Here is a 24,831-nt window from a genome sequence, read left to right as displayed (position 1 = left end):
GAAGGAAGCTGTTCAGTGTGGACTAGAGTTGATATTCTATTGTGGCTGGCTTATGTGTCTTTATTTGGAGCAGGGAGGGGCAGCAAGTTGGAGGTTTGGAACAAATCTCGGCTCTTCTGGACCACTGCAACTAATGGCTAGAGGTGGTAATCTCAGTGATGTGAAGTTCATACAGCTTTATAGAAAACTGGTGTTTGGTTAGGGAAGAGGTAACCTGTTGTCAGGATATTGCCTTCCCTGAAAGAGGCCAGTGGTGTGTAGGGCAGCAGCAATATCCTGAGCAGGGCTGGCCAGGAAGGAAGGAAGGAAGGAGAGTTGCCCAGCAGGTAGGTGAGCTTCATCTGTGGCTCCTATGTTGTGCCCCAAAACAACCCCACAGAACTTGGGATGAGGTGTGGGGAGGGTGTGTAGCAGAACAGTCTCCTCCCACCCTCCTGCTCCTAATTTACAAGTCTACAGCACCAGTTGTTGCTAGTCTGTGCAGTAAAGTTTTCATATGTCTTAGAAAATTCTCTCTTGTGGGAAATACACTGTTTTATCTTTGATAGGTGCTGGATTTTTTTTTTTTAATTACAGAAAACTTCTTTGCTATTTTTTGCATTAAGGGGCGAAAGATACCCTTTTAATTTAACATCACTTTTGAATTGCTTTTCCTAGGTACTAGTGTTACAGGCTTGTAACTCTCATACCACCACCTGAAGATATGGTTTTGGAAAATAGCCAGCTATTTTGTTCTTAGATTCCTGGTTTAGACAACTGCACTTCAACACTGATGCCTGTGAGCCTCTCGAACACTTATTTGGATTGTGCTAGCCAAATATTTTCAGAACGCTGCAATTTTTGCAAATGGAAGGAAGGCAGCAGGATGAAAAAGCAAGATGCAAACTTCAAAGTTCAACAGAATTCTAATTTAAAATGAAATCTGTTAATTTAGCAGACAACTAAAATAGTTGCTTTTCTGAAAATCAGTAAGTATGAGGACATTTAACACTGTGTCTTGTTGATCTAGATGTACAGGGTATATTTGAAGGCAGTGTCTTTAAACAGAAACCTCCATAATGAATGAGATGGTACTGTGAAATTTTTCCTTGTTCTGTTGAATTCAGACTACCCATATCTTCTTACCTTGTAATGTGATTTTTTTTCAGTAGATGCTCTTTTATGGAGCACATAAAGTGTTTTAAAGCTGTTAGGATTGTACTACTCTCTACCTTATCTTGAAAAAAGGAAAAGTAGTAACTCACTTTAGTGAATTGAAGCATCCAGAATTCAAGACACAGATTATATTCCACTAGGAATTATAAAAAGCTAAAGACACTTTTTTTCCCCCAGGAATAAAAATTTTGAACATTGGAAACTGAAATGGGTGTAAATGCTTTCCAAGTTACACAAGCATGATGTGCATTTGTTTACCTTTGAAATTTAATACATTTACATCAGTGTAAAGTCACTTTACTTGCATCTGCTTTATTAAAAAATGCCTCCTGTATTGTTCTAAGAGGGGTCTGGAAAATGATGGAAACTATTAAGTGTGATGTAGTAATTATTTTTTCCATACAATTTTTTTTTTCCAGCACACCATTTAGGTATACTCAGCCATATATAGCAAACAGATATAAAAGTAGGGCATTTCAGTGCAATTCACTTAAATTAAACCTGGGACTATATCACCAAGGATATGATGCTTTATACAGGTGAAGAAGGCTGCTTCTTGGAAGTCACTTTAATGCTGGTTTTAATGTGACTTTAATGCTGACTTTATTAATTGTGATTTACAGCATCATGTTGGTGTTGTGCTGAATTAATGAGAATTATTGGATTGCCCAGATTCCACACGTTTTCTAGAAATCTGTGAGTGCAAAAAGCAGTTACCACTGTTCATGCAACAGTTTGCTCTGCATTAGCTTTTGAATTGCAAACAGCTATGTGTAGTATTGTGTAGTAGTGGTTAAAATGACAAAACTGCTTTAATGTGGTGGATGAACAATTAGTAAACAGTTAATGGTATTTTAATTTTTGTTCATATATGCATCAAACTCTTGCCCTGAAGCATCATTTCTGTAAAACTTTGGGAACATACTGTTGCAAGTAAAGTCAGCTATTACAGAAGTAATGGTATGCAAAATCTATACTTCACAATCATTTTTCTACAGAAGATGCATTTGTATACAGCAGCATTTGAAGGCCTGCTGTAACTATGTAAGGAATGTGAGGGGTCTAAATTACTGAAGAAAAAAGCGAGGAAAATATAAGGAAAAAATATTCCTAGCTAAAGTAGCCCACTTGACTTCTGCAGTGTGAGGGGTGATGCAGCAAGCTTGTAGAAACAGCAAATGGCCAGGAATAAATAATATTGGGAAAAAATCTGAGCAATTGACAGCAAGTTAGTAAATCAGTCAGTAGTGCTGGTCCAGTAACTCCAGCCTTCTTGCCTGCCTTGTGTGGTAGGTACTGACTTTTAGTGGATTTGTTAGCTTAGCATATTTTTTTAAAAGCAAGTGTCTGGAGGCCTGTATAATATGTAGTAATCCAGACTGGGGAGGGAGGAGGAATTGGACTTAATGCTATGACTTGCAACTCAACAGTAGTTTGTATTGGAAAACCTGATTCATATTCAAGGCCTTATGGAAAACTTAAAGCTGAGCCTTGCTACTTCTGATCCACAGTAGGAGTTTATTTCAATTTCTCTGATGCTTTAGTTAAAGCAGATACTCATTGTTAAAGCCTTCCTGTACAAAAATGCATTGCCTTTGTGGATTGGATTTTTTAGCTATTAATCAGAAGCCAGTGCATTTTAAGTTCACAGGACCTGCAGCTGCTCACTGAGACTCTCTAAAGGTTCACTTTGGAGAGGGTTTTAGAGCACTTGTGCAAGTCTGAATGAGCTGACCTGCAGGCCCTTGAAGGAGCTGGGTGTCCCAAAATGAGTTAATCCACTGGTACTGCAAGCATAATTCTACTGAAACTGGCCCTGTTGTTAGCAAAAGCTTGAGTGTATTTGGTTTGTGTGGCCAGGTTGTGGTGGTGGGGAGGACTACAGGTATGACTTCTGTAAGAAGCTGCCAGAAGCTTCCCCCTGATTTTCCCAGAAATCAGCTATTTCTGATAGCTGGTGCCATATAGATCCAAAATGGGCTGTCACAGGGCAAACCATTTAGAGGTAGTAGTGTCACCTCGGTTTGTAAGATATTTAAGAGGGGAAAAAATATTACTGTGCAAATGTAATTGATCTCAGAGAGGAGAGGAGTGAGAATGTGTGAGAGGAACAGCTCTACAGACACAAGGTCAGTGAAGGAGGGAGGACAGGCGGTGCTCTAGGTACCAGAGCACAGATTTCTCTGCAGCCCATGGTGAGGCAGCTGTGCCCCTGCAGCCCGTGGAGGTCCAGGGGGGAGCAGAGATCCACCTGCAGCCCCTGGAGGAGCCCACAGTGGAGCAGAGAGGTGCCCAAAAGGAGGCTGTGACTCCACAGGAAGCCCGTGCTGGAGCAGGCTCCTGGCAGGATCTGTGGCCCGTGGACAGAGCAGCCCACACTGGAGCAGGTTTGCTGGCAGGACCTGTGACCCCACAAGGGCCCACAGTGGAGCAGCCTGTTCCTGAGGGACTGCACCCTGTGGAGGGGACCCAAACTGAAGCCGATTTGTGGAGCCTGTGGAAAAGACTTAGGCTGGGGAAATTTTTGAAAAATTATCTACCATGGGGAAGCCCCCAGGCTGGAGCAGGGGAAGGAGGCGCTGTACTTGAGCAGTGTCTGAAACAACTTGAGATGAACTGACTGTATCCCCATGCTTATGTCCCTGTGCCACTGGGGGGGTGGGGGTAGGGAGAGCTGGGACAGATGGAGGGAAGATGTTTTTAAGATCTGTTTTACATCCCATTATCCTGCCCTGATTTTGATTCATAATAAATTCAGTTCATTTCCTGAAGCTGAGTCTGTTTAGTCTGTGATAGTAACTGGTGAGTAATCTCTCCCTGTTTTTATCTCAACTTGTCAGCATGTCCGTATATTTTCCCTGTCTCATTGTGAAGGGGTGTGATAAGAGCAGCTTTGGGTGGGCACCTGGCATCCAGCTAGTCAGGGTCAACATGCCACATTAAGCCAGTGACTTATCAAATGGTGGTATTCAATAAGCCTGGAATTTTTCAATAAATACTTAAATTTGACTAGGTTTTTTTTTTTCTAATTATGGTTGCCTTACTGTCTTGAGTCTTTATCTATAGCCAAACCAAATGAGAGCTGATCATACATTTACTATTTCTAGTGCAAGAACAATTAGACCACATTTCCCCTTTTAAGAAGTCAGGCAACTTCTGTGAAAGGAGAGATGTTAAGGATCTCTCTCAGCCTGTCTTCACAGGAGAGGTTCTCCAGCCCTCTGATGATCTGTGTGTCTCTCCTCTGTACTAACTCCAACAGGTCCATGCCCTTCCTGTGCTGGTAACCCAGAGCTGGATGCAGTGCTCCAGATGGATTTCAGCAGAGTAAAGGGGCAGAATCCCCTCCCTCCTCTGCTGCCCACAGGGCTCTGGATGCAGCCTGAGGTGTCCTTCTGGGCTGTGAGCTCACATTGCTGAGCCATGTCCAGCTGTTCATTCACCAACACCTTCCAGTCTCCATGGTTGCTCTTAATCTCTTCATTCCACAGCCAGTATTGATATTGCCTCAATCCAGCTGCAGCCCCTTGCATTTGGCCTTTTTGAATTTTATGAGGTTTATACAGACCCACCCCTCAAGCCAGGGTCCCATGGATGACACTTCCACCCTCCAGCATATCAATTGTACCACAGGTCTTGGTGTTGTCAGCAAACTTGGTGTCACTGCTGTGACAACAGTTCAACAGCAGTTGAAGCTCACAAATTTTACTTGTTTTCTGCCATAAATCAAAGGTAGGTGTGCTGTCCTGTGCTTACCTTGAAAGTGTCATGTCCTAACCTGGGTATCTGTTGTATGCAACCACCAAATTCAGCTTCCCTGTCAGTTCCAGCTGATGGCTGATAGAAACATTAACCATTCAGAGTTGTAGTTCAAGCTTGCTGTGCCTGCTCTAGCACAGACCCTTTCCTGTGGGGCACTTGAAATGTGTCTCCGAGGTACAGATTTCTGTTGGGCAAGTTCTGCTAAGGCTAGCTACTCAGTTTATCTATTTTATTGTTGGCATTTTACTATCTAAGATTCAGAAGCTGAACCATGATTTAATCCCATATACTTGCTATGTGGATTATTTTTACATTTTGAAATACAGAAGCTTAGTATGTCATTTGAGCTCCTAAGAAATCCAGAAGTTTAGTGTGAGGAAAACCGCATTTGTTTTTAGCGTGACAAATCAAGCTTTGTTTTAACTAGTTAATACTAGAACATAGGATAATTACTTGCCTGTAGATTGACATTTGATAATTAAGGAACCTTTGAATGAAAGTCAAGTTTAGTCAGGAAAGCTAAGAGAAGTGTATGGCTTGAAACACATCTCACATTCAAAGCTGTTTCTTGTTCAAAACTTAATGTATTGAGAAAAATATTTTTTCTGTAAGTCTGTCAAGATCTTGTTTCTTTTAAAACAGAACAAAACTGAGCACTAACTTTGGCTATACTTGGGACACGTGGTTAAGTCTCAAGAGACAATTTCTGAAAATACAGGACTTAAAGTGCTGTACTCTGCTTAGAGACAGATTGTTATGTTAGTGTTCATCATATTTTTGTCTTTAGGTTAAAATTCTATTTTTTTTCTCTTTAGCCATTGATCTCTAAATCTGCTTGTATTGTTTGGTGGTTCTTTCTGTAGAAATTAGGTAGATTGTAAAGTAGCAATCTGTTCTTGTTTTCCAGCTGGGGTGCATGTGTGGGCAAGTTCACTGTAAATTTGAGAGAGTAATTGTTTCTAGGTCTATGCTTTTTGTTGTTGTTAGTTCTTTTTTTTTTCTTTCTGGTCAGACACTTAGTTTAAATTCTGTATGACCAACAGACTTAGAACAAGTGATTGGTGTACCAAGGCATTAACTCCATCCTGGTACAGTTTAAGGCGGTGTGAAAGTTAGTGCTGTAAATTAAGCATAAAGCCTAGTAATGATATATATGCATTCATATAAGGCCAAAGTACATCTGAAAAGTTCCATTTAATCTTACCAGACAAGTCCAGAGATGAGTCATAAAGATGATCATCGGGCTGGAGCACCAGCTCTCCTGTGAGGAAAAGACAGTTTGAGCTGTTCAGCCTTGAAAAGAGAAGGGTCTGAGGAGAGCTTATAGCACCTTCTAGTACCTGAAGGGGCTCCACAGGAAAGCTGAAGAGGGGCCTTTTGTCAGAGAGTGTATTGATAGGTGGAAGGGAATGGCTTTAAGTTGAAAGAGGGAAAATACAGCTTAGCTGTTAGGAGGAAATGGTTTATGTGAAGGTGCTGAGGCTCTGGCACAGCTGAAGGCTGAGGCTTCAGGCTTGTGAATGCACCGTCCCTCAAAGTCCAGACTGGATGGGGCTCTAAGCAACCTGGTCTAGTGGAGGGTGTCCCTGTATAGAGCAGGGTGGCTGGAGCTAGATAATCTTTAAGGTCCTTTCCAACCCAGATCACTGTGGTTCTACTAGCGTGAGATGCAGAAGGTGATTAGTTGACAAATTCACTCCAGACGGTATCTATGTTTCTGTAAGAGAACATACTTTTTTATCCTAATGCTTAATGAGCAATGCCAGTAGGACTCAGCTATGGCTTTTCCTTTCTCATTTTCTAAGTCAAGGACCATAATCCACATATGTGGACAACAGTGGGTATTCTGATGTTACTTGGCTTTGTGTGGGCTTCTGTATTTGTGTCTAGAAGCCATGTCTTTGTGCAGCTTTGTTCCTGCGTGGCAAATATTACTAAAAGACAGCAAACCCACAGTTTAAACCAAATCAGCTGGGACTTGCCAGAGGTGCAGGCTAAGACTACAGAAGTAAGTCACTCAAGCAAAAGTCCCTTGAATAAGTGACTTTGTGAACTTAGAGGAACTTTGTGAAAAAATCATTCTTTCCTTAAAGAAGTATCAGGCCATGATATTCAAGGAGAGTTAATATTCTTAGATACTTGATTTAGACCTTTTCTTTTTCAGACTAAGGAAAAATAGCTCCATTCATAGGAAATGTTCTGTTCCCCTGAGTATATTTTCCACTAAGAGCTCTTCTGGAAGCCTACTTTGCATTGCATTTCTGCTGTGAGGTTTAAGACTACTACTGAAGTTGTGCCTGAATGTATTTTTTTCCAATTTGTCTCTATTTTCATATGCTAATGCACTTTTTGCTAGAATAGTTCTTGTATATATATTCATGCATTTTATTTTGTGTGGTATTAAGGTCAGATTAACAGGCCTAATTGTAAATCAGAGCTTCCTCTAAAAGGAGAACTTGAAAGTTGTCTTCATGTAAAACCTTTGTTTGTGCCATTTTGAGGAGTCAGTTGACAAAACTCTAGCCTGGCATAGGTTTGGGGGCCTGTCTGATGATCGGGCTTGGGAGTCAGGCTGTCCTTGTGCTGACCATACACATACAGTGCCTTCAAGGCTCTTTAGGGAGGTGATCATGAACACAGCAGCTGGACTGCCTGATCTTTGCCTTCAGCTCTTTTGAAGTTTTTACTCCAGATAAGCTACCAGGTGCTAGTCTCAGTTTGGTCTTACACTTTGCCCTAAGTGCAAATCTCTTTCCAGCAGCAGTATTTGTCATCATTCTAGTGTGGCACTCAGGTGCTTAATGTGAGGCAGTGAAATACAGGTACATCTGTCTGAATATTGAGAGACAGCTTTTCACTGTGAGGGTGACTGGATACTGGCACAGTTTGCCTGGAGGTGTGGTAGAGGCTCCATCCGTGAAGTTCTAAAGCCATCTGGGTCTGGATGAGTGGATTCAGGTGCCCCTGCTTGAGCTTGAGGTTGGACCAGAGGAATGGACCTTTAGATGTCCCTTCTAGCTCAGCCACGCTGTGATTCTGTGCCTCTGACCACAAGGACTGTAGGCACTTCCCCAGTTCTTGAGAGTAGTTGAGTAAGAGCAGCTGATGATTAGCATTCCTGTTTGACTTCCTTGACTGTGGTTAGGCTCAGTCAGGCTTCCTATTTGTGACTCCTTAGATGAATGAACTTGCAAGCTATTAATCTCTGAACACAGAGAGATGAGGCTGGAGATGAACAAGCTGTTGTAATCTCTGGAGCCTTTTGCAAATCAGGACAATTGATTAACTCCATAGATGTAGCACTGCCATTTAAACTAAAGGCCCTAACTTTTCATTTTTCTTGCTTAGTAATGTATGCTTACTTGTTCTAGAGCTAAATTCTAAAAGATCTACACATTCAATGCCTGTCCTACAGTGCTGCTGAAATGGTTCATCCGATTGTCAGAATACTGATAGGTTTTGCTGAGCAACCTCTTCTGTTCTCTGAAGCTGTTAATCAAATAATTTAACTCAGCTCTGGCAAGTGTAAATTACAGAACCGACTCTGTTCCATAGCAATGGCACTACCCATACCTCTCCTTCCTGGTGATGCTAGGGAAGTGTTAGCTGTTGGCTAACTGATGTTGGTGGCTCAAAAACCTGCAAATGATCACAAAGAGAATTATTACATTGTTATTGTTCTGAGATAAAAGCTCTCTTCCATCGAGTTGAAGGATAGCATGCTGACAAATTAGTCAAATAAATGAAGTACCTAAAATTGCAAGATGGAGTTTGCAGTTTCTATTTTGTGTAGAACTAACAGCAGCCTGAAAAAAAATGCACTGCCACAGCAGTCTGCTTGTCAGGTGCTTGTTTCACTTGCAGCAAATACTTCTAGAGGAACCCTGATTTTAGTAATGGTGTTTTTTGGAAATTATTTGATGGTGGATTTGTTGTTCTTGTGGTAAAGCAAGATCAATTTGTGCTTTGAACATGCAATTGAGAATTCTAACAAATTAGGCCTGTGGTGCTCAGCAGCAGATGTCTGTGGGAGGCAGATAACTCCTTTACCTTTTCCTTTCTCCTCCAAGTGGAGGCTGCTGACGGCAGACCCAGCAATGGGCAGTGCTGTGTAATCTTTCCCTCCCCAGAGCCCACAGGGGCATCATTCAAGTTCCCAGTGCAATACCATGGACTCTGCAGGACCAAGAGGTGTCTGGGGTGCACAGGCGTTGTAGCTTAGGAGTAGAAACAAAGGGTTTAAGTGTGTGAGGCAGCTAATGGGACATAACACCCTGTATCCGTGTAAACCAATGTGAACAAGCTTTGGAAAAATAATCTGCAATATTGATCTGGATGTTTTCTCATTATCTGCATGCCTGTGTCTATGTGTGATCATGTATAGCTGGCAGGCAGCTACTCTGACTGTCTTCCTTTAGTGCAGTTGATGCATCCAGGTAGCTCTGTTGGAAGTGGTTTCCTGATCCCAGCTATAAGCCCACCTGAAGATTTTGTTCCTGCAAGTTAATTGCCAGTTGTAAATACACTGAGTGGGGCAGCAGTGCAGTTCCAGAGCAGTCAGTTACATTCTTTTCTGTGACTTTGGTGCTGAGTCTATCTTACATGCTTAGTTTATGGTCGGATTTCTTGACATGAACGGGTGTCAGATGAATAAAGATACAATTTCCTGGGTATTGGATTATGGTTGACTTCAGTTGTCATATCCTGACAGTCCTCTCCCCTTCTCTCTGGAGTTGAGAGTCTATGAAAATGGGATTAGACAAGGCTGTCTGGCACCACTTTCTCTTGGAATGGTATAAAAACTTGGAATAAAGGCATTTGAATAAATTGCTGGAAGTGCCTGTTTAGAGCTTCTGGCACAGATGAATTTCTCTGCACAGACTCTAGAAGTTCTGTTTCTCTGCTGATAAATTGGTTTTAACTATTGAGGGAAAAGGAAGCAGTGGCAGTAGAATTGTAGATTAATTCAGGCTAGAAGGAGCATCAGGGGCCTGCTGCTCAAAGCAGGATCACTTTCACTGTGACTGTATTTATAGACTACTTTTGCTTAACATTCTTTGCACCCACTTCCTTTCACTTTCTTTATCTCCATGCACACACATATTTGGCAGTATCAGCCCCAGATGAGGGCCCCCCTTTCTAAATAAGATAAAGAACGAATGGTGACTGAATTACTCGTACAACAACTTGCTGAAAAACTAATCTGCAGCAAGTCAGTAATCTCACCTGCCTGTTTATGAGTGTATCTGTATAAACTGCAAAATGTTTCCATGGTCTAAAGATTGTGTTGAGATCAAGTGTTCCAATTCTTCAGTTTCCAGGGAGGATGAGACTAGAATGCACCTGCACAGTTTGTCTTGATATTGTTATCAACTTGTTTGAAAAATGTGGTGTATAATCCAGGGAACAGTATCAAAAATAGTAGGTAGATTGTCCTTAAGCTTTTTTTTTTGATGCAGAGAAAATGTCACCTTTGTCAGCACTTGGCAGTCTTCCATTTTAGCTCAAATACAATTTGAAGGGTAATGCTGTAGGTATTTCAGGCTCTCCTTTCTTAATCGTCATTCCTCTTGTTTTTTCTGTTGTCTGTCTTCTCTACAGCACAATGTTTTGCTAACTGGGTGCTTCAGCACATGGGAGAAATGTAGTTGGTGTAACTGTATGGATTCATGCGTAGTTTAAATCAGCTGGAAGATTCAGGAGCAAAATGTCTGAGCTTGCATGGAAGTCAATGTAGTATGCTTGTTTGCTTATTTGTGTAGTTTGTGATTCCTGACTGCTGTGGCCATTTGATTAATTTAACTTAATGAACTAGTCAATATAACCTTACGGTTGTGTATATAGAAATGTAATTAATGGAAGGCTTATAAAAACATATCTCTGCTGAGGGAAAATACATACTCTTTTTATAGCTTCTATTTGCATTGCTCAAGAGCACTTACTTTACTTAACTTCTACAAAACCTTTTGTGTCTTACAGCTTGCCTTGAAGGGATCTAACTATGCTGGTCTGCTGGAACGGCATCGCATTCATACAAAAAACGTGGAGCATGTTGTAGACAGCTTACGGTAAGACTGTATCATGGATGTTAAGGATTTCAGACACAGCACAAATACCCGTGGATTGTGTGAAACAAAAGGAAGCCTCGTGTTACAAATGCTGCTAAAATAGTAGTACTGAAAAGAGAGGGGTGCAGATGAACAGTCATTCCTGAAAGAGCCATCATGGAACTGGCTCAGTTCAGTTCACTAGCGTGTTCTACTATTGTCTTGAAAACAGACAAGAAAGTAGTACAGGATTTGTGTGTCAAGTGTTTTAAGCCCAATATAACTGTAATTACTCCTTAGCTGCATGACAAATTTTAGAAGGCTGTGACAGTGAACAATACAGGATAGAATTCAGACTTTTTCTGAACTTTACAGGAACGAAAGGATAGAAGTTCGTCTTGTTAAGCGTCGAGAGTATAATGAAGAGACAGTTCGGTGGGCAGATGCTGTTATATCAGCAGGAGGTATGATTTTATGGAAGGGAAGAATTTGTTTCAGTATGTTTTCATAAATATGTTTCTCAAAAATGCTTTGCAGTGTTTGAAGCAACTGGAAATATGCTGATTCTGAAAAAATTGCTAATCTAATTGTCAGAAAATCTGACTAAAAGCAGTAGTTAATACCATCTTGTCTACCTCTAGTATCTGTAATTGTGGCCCATGGAAAAAGAATCCCAGTGCATGGCCACTGGAAGTTTTTAGTGTGTGAAGCAATATAAACTGTGGAATTTACTGTAATTTTCAACTAAAGAGGATAAAATGCTTGATGCCATCTGATTTTATGTAGCCCTAAAACCTACTCACTGTTTTTTTTGGGATGTGAAGTGTAGACTAACATACTACCTTATGGTCCCATTGCTCAAACTGTCTTTCTTGCTTTCACACTTAATCCAGTGACTGGCGTATCAAGTTGGATGGTACAGGTAAAAGTCTGCAGTTTCTGAGCATCTTGTGCCACTGAAAAGTGTTTTCCAGATGAACAAACAGAGCAACTAACCTGATTGCTTATTTTTAATATTGGATTGCAGCAGTTCATTCAGTGTTACTCTTTGGGATATGCTGCAAATACAGCATTGTGTTGCTGGGCTCTGACATAGTGTTCACTCATCTGTGGCAAATAGGCTTGATCACAGCTTTTTCTCTTCCCACTAGTCTAGTTTGCCTTAGGTACTAATCACCGTGAAGAATGGGTAGGAAGTTTCATTCCTGGAACATGCTGCTACACTCCTGTAGGTTTCAAAGAACTTCCCTAAAGTGTCAGTTTGTATGTGCCAAAATTTCTCATGGTTGAGGCAAGCAGCTGGGAAGTGACACATCATCTGAGGTTTTCAGAGCTTATGTCTTCGTGCTGTTCAGAGCTTGTACCTTCGTGCAAAGAGTGAATGAGGTTATAGTTTCATTTCTGTTTAACAAACAGGAAAAAATACCAATATCTGGAGAAACCAGTACATTTAAAGATTTCTACTTCTGAGATTTCTACTTACCTAAGCCACACTTCTTTTCCAAGTGTGCCTATTTGGAATCAAATAAGACCTTTAAATTACCTTTTAGGAGGACAACTGGGATGAAGCTGGAGTAATTTTTTTATGTGATTCACAGTAACATTTGGTTTTGTTTCCGGTCTCCTGTGACTTTGTTCAGCAATTTTTTAGTAAATTTTCTAAATTTACTTTTGTTAAAGAATTTCTCTTACCTGCTGATAAATGTACACAAATTTCCATAAATCTCTTTTAAAGTTTGCTTCTGCCACATTGAATTGCCTGGGCATGTATACATGTCAGATAAGTTGTACTTTTTCCAGTCATGGTTGCCATGAATTCAGTTGTCACTACTCTTATTTGATAAGGTGTCAGTAGTTTTGTCCCATTTTATTTTTGTCCAGCTTGCCTGATTTGTTGTTGACATAAATGCACATAATGCTAATGCTCGAGTACATTCATTTTGGGGTACTGGAATGTGAAGTGAAACTAACTTTTGATCTTTTTTTTCTCTAGGTGATGGTACAATGTTGTTGGCAGCCAGTAAGGTCTTTGATAAATTTAAACCAGTCATCGGAATAAATACTGATCCTGAAAGGTAAAAACATATTTGGGAAAGCAATGCCTTATTTAATATTAGGCACACTGTGCATCTGTTTTCATGGTACATGAGACATACCTGTAGCATTTGGCAGTTTAAATGTCTGTTTTAGTGTATTGTAGATACCTGAAGAATCTGTTGTTTTTTTAGAAAATTATTCCACGGGGAGTTAATCCTGTATCATCTGAGAGGACATTAAGTAGTATTGGACAAGCATGACTGTGTTGTACTGCCACAGATGTTCTTGCACACCAGTGTAACAGCATTTGCAGATAGTTAACATATATTACTAACCAGAAGTTTGAGGCTAGAGATGGCAGTAGAGAACGTAGGAAGAAGGACTTGGTAAAAGCAGCTGGGTAAAAACAACTGAGTGTGGTGCATGAACACACAGAAACTTAATTTCTTTGTGAAAAAGGTGGATCCAGTAGAGCCTAAGATGAAGAAGTTTGCTGTGGGTTCTTAATGTAAATCGTGAGATACCTCAGTCTCCTGGGCCAGTTGTTGGCAGTGAGCTGTCCTATTATAAGCACTGCACAAGCTGCGCCCACCTGCCCACATCAGTCTTAGAGCTCAGTGGACACAGTGTGTTAGTACTGCTTGGTTAGTATAATCTTCATTCAAATGGATGGCAAGTGAAACTCAGCATTCATCAAGGCTCTGTGTGCTGAGAATTCCAGATTTAGATTTCTGCTTTTGATATTGACAGTTAATTTATTCCTAGTACATAAAGTGGTGGCCATAAGGTACCTTCCCTTCCAAAACTTTTCAAATACTCTTAGTAGCTATTCTGCATTACCAAGCCTGACTAGTAAGGTTTAAATAACAAATGCCTTCAAATTGTCACATATTTCTCATGGAAGGGAGCAGTGTTTAGTCTTCTGGTTTTGCCATGAGATTCTTTTGATCCTAGGCATGTTGCTTAGCTGTTCATGCTGGTAGCTAACTTGTGTGTAAGTGGAGGAAGTTTTTTTTTTATAACCTGCCAGGTTTATATTAAGCTTAAATTGCTTGCCTAGGATGGTGACAGGAACTTTATTAGTGTTTTACATACTCCTGCAGGATGATTAGCGGAACAGTTTTTAGGGCAAATGTAGGAGAAATATCCTGTTTCAGACACACAGAACGCAAGGAGCTGAGAGCAATGTGTTGCTGCTGATGTGGTACTGTGCAAGAAAAGTAGGTATTCGTAAAGGTCTAAGAAGTGTAGCTTTGCTAGATATAACACGTAGGGAGGTTTGTTTTGTTTTGTTTTCAAAAGGTATCAAATCTGAACAGTAACACTATCATTTTCATTGTCACTTTTTGCTACCAGATCAGAAGGTCACCTCTGCTTGCCTGTGAGATACACACATTCATTTCCTGAAGCACTACAGAAGCTTTATCGTGGTGAGTTCAGGTAGGATTCACTGATCTTTGGTTTTCAAAAACATAGAGAGATTGGAAAACACCTAATCATGCGCACAGTTCCTAAGGAGCGGGTGAAGCTCAGTAAAATCTTAATGGCTGAAATTGTGAATTTTGTGTAGATGTTTATAATGGTGAAAAATGAGTTGGTGGGTCAAGAGTGAGACTGGAATACAAATTATAAAATTGACTGCCAATTCCAGCAAAAAGTCTTCTGGTATTACATTTTATTCATTTCAGTATGACTTGCAATAATTGATTTTCGCTTCTGACATAGTAAGTTCATAAAGGAGGAACTGCATTCTTGTAAAGGGTATATTAGTTAATGTATTTTAGGACTGTCCTGCTTAAGGGCAAATTTTGGAGGAAACTTTTGAAGTGGTCTCCTCTGGAAAGCCAATTCAAGCTGCCTCTGCCCCAGCTGTTTCAGGAGGAAAATCTCCTTCTAGAGAAGTGGAAAAAACTGTTTATTTTACACGCAAAGTACTCACAAACATGAAAAAAAGAGTAATATTAAACAATACAACCTCTTGCAGTTCTGAAGAGATGGCAAATCCAGAAGGTCCTTGTCATGGGGTGTGTCTCATCTCGTTCAGTCCCTTATCAGTCCCTCCTGCACTGGGAAAGGCACGTCCCAGGCCCCGGTGGGACACAGGTGTGAGCTCCCGGTGCTCTTAGGGGTTTTTGGTCCAGGGCAGGCTGATCAATTCCAAGAAAAAGAAAAGCCACAGTCTGAGGAACTTCTCTGCCTCAGCTAGCTCAAAACTAACTAAAAGCAGAGAGCTGTCTCCCGCTGTCCGTGCTGCAGACAGCGCAGTCGGTGAGGAGGATGAGGAGCAGTGCAGGGTCTGCAGACAGACTGCGCGCGGCTTCTCCCCTTCGCTCTCGGAACCCTCTGAAAGGTGCAGAATATCCAGCATAAACAGAACAGACAGCTGGGGATACAAGCATCATAAAGTCACCCCAGGACAAGGACACAAAAACATGTAGTACAATGATGGCCATAAGAATAAATGAAATGATAAATAATAATGAAAAATAATGATAAATAAATAATGAAAGACATACAGTTAGGAAATGGTCAGTGTGTTGCATGTGAGGTTTAGATGATTGAGATAAAGTAGTTTAAATTTTGTTAACAGATTACTGTAAGGCAAAACATTTCTTCATGCTGAATATAGCTTGATGTTTTCAGTTCTAGATATTCTTAAAACAGAATAATCTCACTTGATTTAAAAAGAAGCCAGCTGAATTTTAAAGGACAGACTAGGGAAGAGTTTTTAATACTTAGGAAGACACATTGTTCTGTAGTATAATAACTTTGCAGGATATTTTTGTGATGACGAACTATCAAACAAATCAGTTACTCATGTGAAAGTATATAGTAATTGATTTTTGTTTATACTTTTAGTATGTTATATTTGTAACTTGAAGTGTTACTGTGTTTGTGCCATAGAGAAGTTCTGAAATTAAAAAATATAGTTGTCAGGATAAATAACTGAAGGAGTTTCAATATGTATTGCTAAAGGAATAGGTACTTTCTACTCACATATTCTAAGATTTAGAAAACAGAAGGTTTTAATCTCCATCATTCTAATTTGCTTAAGTAAAATTCATCCTGCTTATTTAGATAATCTCCCTTGACATTTGGGAATTCGGGTGTTTTGTTGGAAACAAAGTTATATTTTTGTTGCTGACATTCCTGTTAACACTCATTATGGGGCTGAAACCTTACCAGAGTGAAACAGAAAGGACTTCTCTAATTATTTTTCTGAAATAGTAGGAACTTTATTCTTAAGCAGGTGCATGAGCAGGTGTTTCGTTTGAGAGTTCTTAAATTTGCTTGGCCCTAGGCAAACTTTGGAATAGGTAGGTAACTGAATCCTTGTCTAGAAGTGCTTCTGGTATCTTGGAGTTGTAGTGGATGGTGAGTTGCCAGGAACTGGAAAAGGTCAATTGTTTTTTCTCCTTATCCATAACATTCACGTCAATGCGACAATTTATGTTAACATGGACCTTGTAAACCATGAGACAACCAACATTATTGATTTATGAAAGATGAACTATATTAGATTACCCACTTTTTTTTTTCTTGGTGGTCAGTGGTGTAGCAGGCTCTCAGAATAGGGGTGTTTAATAGGGGTACAGTCCCATTTTGTAAGGGATGTCATGGGTTCTAGCCGTGAGCATTGTAAGGAGGCTAGTATAGTGATACTTACTACATCATGCTTCCTGCATGACTACTTAAAATCATACTTGGTATTTAAGGGCAGATAGGATGTGTAAATGAGTATCTGTAATGATGACAAGAGGAAAAAATAGCCATGTAGTCCTATAAATCATAGGTCTCTTGTAAATTTAGGAAAAACTGGTTACTGTCACCTGGATATCAACAGTATGAACAGGGAAAAGGTGTGCTTATAATGCTCTCTTGGGATATGCTTTCTTAGTCAAAACTATTGCTATTTTGTTTCGTGACATATCTTAGATTATAAGAGGAAAAGGAATTTATATCTCTGGGGAAAAATAAAAAAATCTGTTGTAACATGGTTTTTATATCCTTTTCTTGCTTCAAATGAATTCCTCTTGTGCACCTTAAATTCCTAGGCCTGGAGGGATTTTTAAAGTGAGAAGATACTTGGGGCCTTATTTATAAAAAGATGTGTAGAGCTGCTTTTCTGGACATGTGCAAATACAAACAATGTTAAAAATGCAGCATGTCTTTCTGTATAGATTCTTGAGAGCTCTTTATTCTTGAAACCATTGTATCAGTCATTAATTCACATATTAGAATCACATGTCTTAAAAGGAGAGATTGTTCCAATTTTTGTAGGCTACCTCTCGCCAGTGTCCTCTTACTTTACACATGCAAAAAAAATTAGATAGCAAATTGCTAAATGTAAAGAATTTACAATTAATATTACTAACTTTCTAAATTTAGAAGTTATAGTGGAAGCTATAAAACTTGAAATATGACTTTGAATATGTTTCTGCATTGAGCATGGGGACTCTCAGATACTGTCTAATTTTGTAATGGTTATTTTATACTGACTTCTTTTGCCTCTCTTAGGTGGCAGTGGCGGCAAAGAATCCGACTGTATCTTGAAGGAACTGGGATTAACCCAACCCCTGTGGATTTACATGAACAGCAGCTAAGCCAAGAGCAACACAGCAGGGCTCACATAAATGAAAGGTTCCAGGATCAAAGTAGGTTAAAATCTGATAAGAATATAATCACTTGGATGTGATAACTTGGAGTAGAAGATAAGGATTTGTAAAAATTTTAATATTTGAAATACCTGCTGTCAAAATACCTGATCGTTTTTAAAATGCTGTCTCTTAGAATTACTCTAACTACTTGAGCATGTGTGTGTATACATGCTAACTTTTAAGTTAGGTTAGTTGAGAGTTGTAAAAGCTGGTCTTGGACTACCAGCACGCAAATAAGACATTAAAAGTGACAATCTGTTTATAGATAATTCTTGAACACCTTCTTTTCTTTATGGTTGATTGAAAGATGCATGGTTCTGTGCCTAACCTGTATCCAGTAGTGCATTTGCTCACTAAGATGTCCTTGTCAACATGAACAATTTGTTAATCCCCTTTAATTACCTTGTGGTATGAAGCCTAATTCTCTGAACTTCTTCAGAAACATCTGTTAAGTCACTGCCAGTGAATTTAACTTGGCAGGAAGAGTGACTAACAGAAGAGAAGACTTCATTCTGCCTGGTTGCCTGTGACTTTTCAGGGAAAAGTGTCTGACCTTAAGTGTTATTGCTGACCTCAGTTTAAATATTTATTGTCTGCAGTAAAGGACAGCAACTGGCCACAGAGTAAATCAGTGAAAAAGCAAATCTTTGAAGAAAATGGAGCATTAGCTCTAGAAAACAAACCCAGGCAGCAGAATCTATCCTCCAATAAATTGTGAATGGTTTTTGAAAACTTGTCTTTTATATCCATGATTCAAAACTGTTATATTTGATCTCTGCAGGGTCTGATATTTCTGGTCCACATCTTTTACCAGTGAGAGCACTCAATGAAGTCTTCATTGGTGAATCTCTTTCATCCAGGTATGTTTGATTGTTTGTTGTTATAGCAAGGCACAACTGACTTAATTTCTTTTTATGACATTGCAATGGACAATCAGTGATAAGATTTTACTGTCAAATTTCAGTTCTAGTCTATATATATTTAACACTGATTGTGTTATTGCTTAGTGATTTACACTAGTGTAAATACAAATTTACAAAGATTACAAAGTGTATTTTCAAAGATGTAAGTGCAGTAATGTTAATTTCTGGTTTTCTGCCTCCTCTCTGGTTATTCTTTCATTTTTCCTGGCTTTTTTCTTTCCCTTTTACTGATGATTTAAATATCTGTCCTTAAACTGCCTCCTCTCCTCCATATCTTCTCAGATATCTTTTCATAAGCTTTTAGCATGACCAAGCAGAAATAGCTTTTATCATGATTCCTTTTTCTGCCTTTCTGTCATTGAATGTAAAGGCATAGGCCTGCTTTTGGCAGAAATCTTGTTACTGATGAAAAATTTAAGAAATGTGTTTGTATCAAATCATGGTGCTGCCTTATCCAGGATACATTTGGCTATCCTTTCTGTCCTGAACATCAATACATTTTTGGCAGCCAGATAATAAGAAGGACATGGGGAATGTGACTGGGGTTGTGGTAAAAGATTTGATCCCTAGTCAGGATTTGACCAAACCTTTAGTTGTATTTTATATCAGTTTTCACTTTATTGTTTATCTTGGAAAAAACCTCCAAACAAAAAACAACAGAAAGGCCACTTTAGAGTTTAACAGCTTGTGTTTATACAGTGCCTGGGACACTGACTGCAGGTGCAAATAGTATAAATGTCCTGTGAGTGCTTTATTTTTTATCTGGACTTCAGCCTCAGACTGGCAGAAGGAATTAATCTCTAAGAGATACAAATCCTGCTTCTGCTAAATCAAACCTAATTTTATTAAGATTCTTAAGAAGTTTCGTTAAAGTGCAGTGATGGTGGAACACAAAGCTGTTTTCCGAAGCTATAAGTATACATTGTGCTCTTGGTTCCAATGTATTTGAGAACCACTGAGGAACAGAGTAGCTCTAGAAACAAACTTCTGGAAATAAGTATGGTATTGATAGGACCTTACATATGAAGACTTAAATGTCATAAAGATGAATTTTCTGTTAGTTTCAAATACAGGTCTGCTGTTTATTTAGACAAAATGACTTTAGGAGCTCCTTTTAAAGTCTTACTCTGCATGTTAGTGATGAAAATAAGTAAATTGAAGAAAAGAAAAAAAACCCAACCAGAAAACCTGTCATACCCAGCTTGCAAAAATTACATTAAACTGAATCAAGCTGTCCACCTGTGTTCTTAATTTACTTCCTATTCTCTAATCTTCCCATCTTCTCAAGAGTGGTTACACAACATGCCCTTAGCTACTGAGAGTATAAACTGTTTGACACCAAAGAGCCAAGAGCTGTGTTTCTGGTGGATCCAGACTAAAAAATAGCTCAGTTAGTTCTGTTTACTAAGAAAGGTGAAACTCAGTCATGCATAAAACAGTGAATGTGGTATTTGTGAGAGGATATCTATTAATCTGAAGCCTGTATCACAGTTTGAATTAGGCACTATGAATATCAAGTTAAATTTGTAAATATACTCTTGGATATTCTGAAGCTTGTAGAGACAATCTTTGGTCTTTAGGCCTAGCACTAGGAATCCCCTGAGAGATGAACAGTTACGTGCAGGAGATGAGTGTACATCAAGTCCTAGTACTTTTGAGTTTTATATGCCCTAGAGAGAAATATAAGCCTGCTGATTGTGTAAAGCTGTTAATGAAGAATCATTGGATTTTTAATTACTGAAGTGATCAAGAATTCAGGTTCAATCATGCTATTACTTACTGATGTTGAAATGTTTAGTGCTCCTTGACATAATTTAATGAGACCCAATCACAGCATAAACACAGATTTTGTACAACAGTTATGCAAGAAAGGTAATTATTAATAGTTTTATTTGTAGGTCCAGCAAGCCCTGCAGATGAACCACAGAGGTGGTTTTGTATGTAAATTAACATGAAAAGTGGCTGCAGAAAAAGTGCCTGGAAGTTCATGCTACAAATCATTTTAGTCCATCATAAAAACTACTATAAAATAGTGAATCAGAAATAGCTGTCAAAACACTGTACAAAGCCTGTGAAATTGTGATCCAGATTTAAAAGCAGCCCCTCTGAATTGTTATGTGCCTGATAAGGCTGTGTGTTCTGTCTTATTCAGGGAGAACTTTAAGTCCTGCAAACCCAGTTTTAAATTCTCGCTTCATAGGGCCTCCTATTATGAAATATCAGTTGATGATGGTCCGTGGGAGAAACAGAAGAGTTCAGGGCTTAATGTGTGTACTGGAACAGGATCAAAAGCATGGTGAGTACATGTTGCTGTTTTGACAGAAAATACCATTTCAGATAAGCTAGATGAACCTATTTGGCCTGTGCATTTTGTCCTTACTGAGACTCTGTTGGGCTATGGGTAAGTCAGTCTAATATTGTCACTGTCAGTATGGCTCAGAGCTGTCCCAGGTGTATGAGAAGAGCAGGGCACTCATGTGTGGGTGTGGAGAGAAGCCTTGAAAGGGTGAGGAGCTGTGGCACTGAAACAAAAGTTTTCTTTAGGTGTAATTTCAGTGGAAGATGTAGCATGCCATATGTGAAGATGAATGATTGGGAGTGGTGAGGGAAAGAGATTCTGCTGTGACTTGCAGAGAGCATACTGGGGTGATCTATGAACTGCTCTGGTTGGCTAAAATTAAAAAGCTTAGATGATGTAGCCCTGTAATCTTAGAAAAATTTGAGCTTTAAGAAGAATGGGAAAACATGTATTTGGAAGCAGTATTAAGTGTTCTCTGGCACATCTAATGTTCATTCTCCTTTCAAGCCTCTTGTTTCTTTCATACTCAATTGACAGGGGACAATTTCTTTACCAAAATACTCCCCTTAAACAGAGATGGCCTTATCTACATAGAACTGTGCTAGCTTAATCAGAGGGATAAATTATTTAAACTTCAGTTTAAACATGCTCAGTACTGCATGTAAGTCCAATTGGTTTAGTTTTGACATGTGAGAGATGTGTTTGGGCTCATAATTTAAAGTTGTACAGTAGGCACTGGATTTATGTGGCAGGCTAAGATGAACTAAAACAGAAGCTTTTAATGAAATTCGAAAAATGAGTATTCATGCTGTAACCATGGTTACTAGGTTTTGCTCTTCATTGTAATTCAGAATTTTGTATTCAGGCAGCATAGCTTAGTCCTGGAGCTTGCCAAGGATGAAATTGGCAGACTGCTAGGGAAACTTTCCTAGTGTTCAGTACCTTGGGAAAGTACAGTCTTAATTCAGTGCTGTTCTTACGCATTTCATTTGCTTATACACTCTGTGCTGAGCAAACCTAGAATCAGGGACCAAGCTCCAGGATTGCCCTTCTCCATTGCTGTAATCGGTATTGCTGGACTTCTCTAAATTGAGGCCAAGCCTCAATGGAGTGATCTCCCTTGGCCTGTTGTCTAAAGGCTCTCCTGAAATTTTAGACTTCCTGGGACTGAAAGACATTTAAATGTCCAGCGCTTTCTGTAGCTGCCAAAACTTGGGTAAAATGATACCCTGATAGCATCTGCTTAGGTGTGCAGGTTGTCATTAAGTGTAAGAGAGAGCCTTGGACATCCATACTCAGCAGCTCAGTGGTCAAATAAGGGTGTAGTGGATATGTATTGCAATCTGAGGCATTTTACTGCCATGATAAAAGTGCTGGACTGAAGAATTTAAGATGTATTGAGACCTGGGCCTGTGAGATTGTGATTAGCACCTGCTCCCTTTTGAGTGTGGGCAGAGGAGGGAGACTTTTTTTGAAGTTCTGACTTAGGTCAGACTGAGGCTGTGCTGACTTCTTCATCCAAATGCAGAGCTGTCTGATTTGTTTCTTTTCTATATACACCAGTTCTTGTGACATTCAAGACCACACCATAGTATAAATAAAGAGGTAAACATTTTACCTCTAAAGAGGTAAAATATTTGTAAAGAAGTGTTGGGTTGATAAATGAGAACTAAGAGAATAAATCAATTAGCAAGGGTTGGATATACAGGGTAAGAACACAATCTCTAGAACTGTCATACTTCAGTTTTTTAATGAAGACTTAAATTCAGCAGGTATTGGGGTTTTAAGGCAGGGGGATTATTGACAAGGAGACTACATTCCATGCTCTTCTTTCCTGAAGACATCACTTAATGGATATTTAAGGTTTACAAGGCGACAGGTAGATGCCAAAGCAAGAGTTGACTTAAGACTTTTTTAAAAATAAACTGTTATCACCTCACTCCTAATAGCACTCTCTTTCCTCCCCAGATGTTGAATTTAGTTTGTCATCAGTGTGCAAGTTTCTTTGGTTTTGCTCGGTTTTTGTCCTAAATTGTACTGCCCAGCAAACAAGACTTCTTCTCTGTCTAGGTCCTATAATATTAACAGGGTTGCACATCAAGCTATTGAAGAGATCCTTAAGATTGGTGAGTGAACAATGTGGCATTACTAGCCAAGTTTATATAAAGATACGTCTATCTAACTGGGCTTCTTTCTCTTGACTCAACAGCAAAAAAGCATGGAAGTTTGAATATGCCATTGAACACAGAACTGGTACAGAAAGGTTAGTAAAAAAGGCAAGATGTTTTTAAAGTATCTTTGGCAGTTCATTTTGTTTGCATTCTGTATTACTGAGCTTTCAGGGCTTTAGCACTCTTGAAGTAATAGTCTTTCTTACAGACATTAATTAGGCACAGTTGGCAAACAATGTCTTAAATGGAAATAAAGATGTGTTTAGACTTCTGTATATCCTCTTCAGGAGAATTTCAGTTCTCTTAAAATTTCAAACAGTTAATATTTAATCACCAGTCGAGAGCTATTGAGTGTTCATCATGCAGATCTGAAATGAATCTTCCCTAAAAGTAATTTTTTTGCATGTAAAGACTATTAACCATATGTCAAGACTTGATGTTCCCTATTGATAGAGAAGCCTGGAGGAATGTGTGATTCTGAGATTAACTTATTTTCTCTGGAAAAATTAATGTCTGACTCCTCTGCTTACAGTAACAAATGATTATAATGAGTCTCTGCTCTACAGTCCAGAGGAACCAAAGATGTTTTTCAGTGTTCGAGAGCCTATTGTAAACAGAGTTTTCTCAAGTAGCCGTCAGCGTGGCTTCTCTTCAAAGTAAGTGTTGGCTGCAGTAGTGAAGAATTACTTCTTTCTGTGTATCTGTCAAAGTATGGGCAATCTAGGACTTTCCCTTGAAGTGTTTCAACATCCACTTTGTGCTTTGAATGACTTGAGTATTGTTCTTGTAACAGCAGGGTGAAAATGCTTCCTAGTTGTGTTACAGCTTTTTAATATTTGATCCCTGCACAGTCTTACAGAATAAAAGAATCTCACTGTGCCCAGTTTTTGATATGTGCCGTTTTCCTCAGTATGAGACACAGACATTGACAAACTGGAGTGAATTCAGGAAAGGGCCACTGGGAGGAAAAGGGGGCTGGAACAAGTGGTTTATAAAGGAAATACTCAAACAATGCTTTCCTTTATCCTGGAGGAGAAAAAACTGAGGGGCAATCCAGTTGCTGTCTTCAGCTACCCAAGGTGGTTACAACTGAGACTTAAGTTAAACTCTTTTCAGAGCACAGTATAATGAATGCAACAGCCATGACTTTATAGGATGTAAGATTCTGATTAAAAAAAAAAAAAAATTCATGGTGAGAATAGTCAGGCAGTAGACCAGGTTGTCTCTGTAGATTGTCTTATCACTGTTCTCAAAACAGAGAGATACTCAAAACTTGCCTGGGCAAGGCCTTAAGCAACATAACTGTCCTTAAAGTAAGGCCTGCTTTCAGCAGAAGGTTGGAGTAAATGCAATTCCAAACTGAATTATTTGCTAATTTGTCATTTTGAGTGCTTGTGCCAGTGGAGGTTTAGTTTGAATATTAGGAGAATTTTATCATGAAAAGGTTGTAAAGCAGTGGAACAGGCTGCCCATTAAAGTGGTGGAATTGTCATCCCTGAAGATATTTAAAAGACATGTAGGCATGGCACTTAGGAACATAGTGGTGGCCTTGGTAGTGCTTGTTTAATGGTTGAACTCAGTGATCTTGCATATCTTTCCCAATCTAAATGATTCTACGATATGTGGAGTTTGCAACAGTTATAAAAACATATGCCACAGTTGTAAACACATATAGCCATTAGTTATATGATCAGAATAACTGAACATGCAGACAATAACATAGAAACTATTGAAAGTGATACAGTATTTCAGTTGTAATTAAAAGTAAATTCAACATTT

General features: G+C 39.2%; 1 protein-coding gene across 5 annotated transcripts in view; it reads left to right on the top strand.

Annotated features, from left to right (window-relative positions):
• Positions 1-24,831, top strand: part of NADK2 (NAD kinase 2, mitochondrial) — a 39,308-nt gene that overhangs the window by 5,037 nt on the left and 9,440 nt on the right. For 2 of the 5 annotated variants that reach the window (XM_066338935.1, XM_066338933.1), the window contains exons 2-11: positions 10,897-10,985; positions 11,340-11,428; positions 12,958-13,039; positions 14,358-14,441; positions 17,520-17,656; positions 18,441-18,519; positions 20,735-20,878; positions 22,952-23,007; positions 23,091-23,144; positions 23,585-23,708. In XM_066338935.1, coding sequence (XP_066195032.1) covers positions 10,897-10,985; positions 11,340-11,428; positions 12,958-13,039; positions 14,358-14,441; positions 17,520-17,656; positions 18,441-18,519; positions 20,735-20,878; positions 22,952-23,007; positions 23,091-23,144; positions 23,585-23,708 — 938 coding nt within the window. Of the gene's footprint in view, positions 1-10,074; positions 10,130-10,231; positions 10,268-10,896; positions 10,986-11,339; positions 11,429-12,957; positions 13,040-14,357; positions 14,442-17,519; positions 17,657-18,440; positions 18,520-20,734; positions 20,879-22,951; positions 23,008-23,090; positions 23,145-23,584; positions 23,709-24,831 lie in introns of those variants that run through there. The other 3 variants (XM_066338937.1, XM_066338936.1, XM_066338934.1) reach the window with 3 other exon arrangements.

Source organism: Sylvia atricapilla, chromosome Z (assembly GCF_009819655.1).
Source record: "Sylvia atricapilla isolate bSylAtr1 chromosome Z, bSylAtr1.pri, whole genome shotgun sequence".
Lineage (NCBI taxonomy): Eukaryota > Metazoa > Chordata > Aves > Passeriformes > Sylviidae > Sylvia > Sylvia atricapilla.
This window is presented reverse-complemented; position numbering and strand designations above follow the sequence as displayed.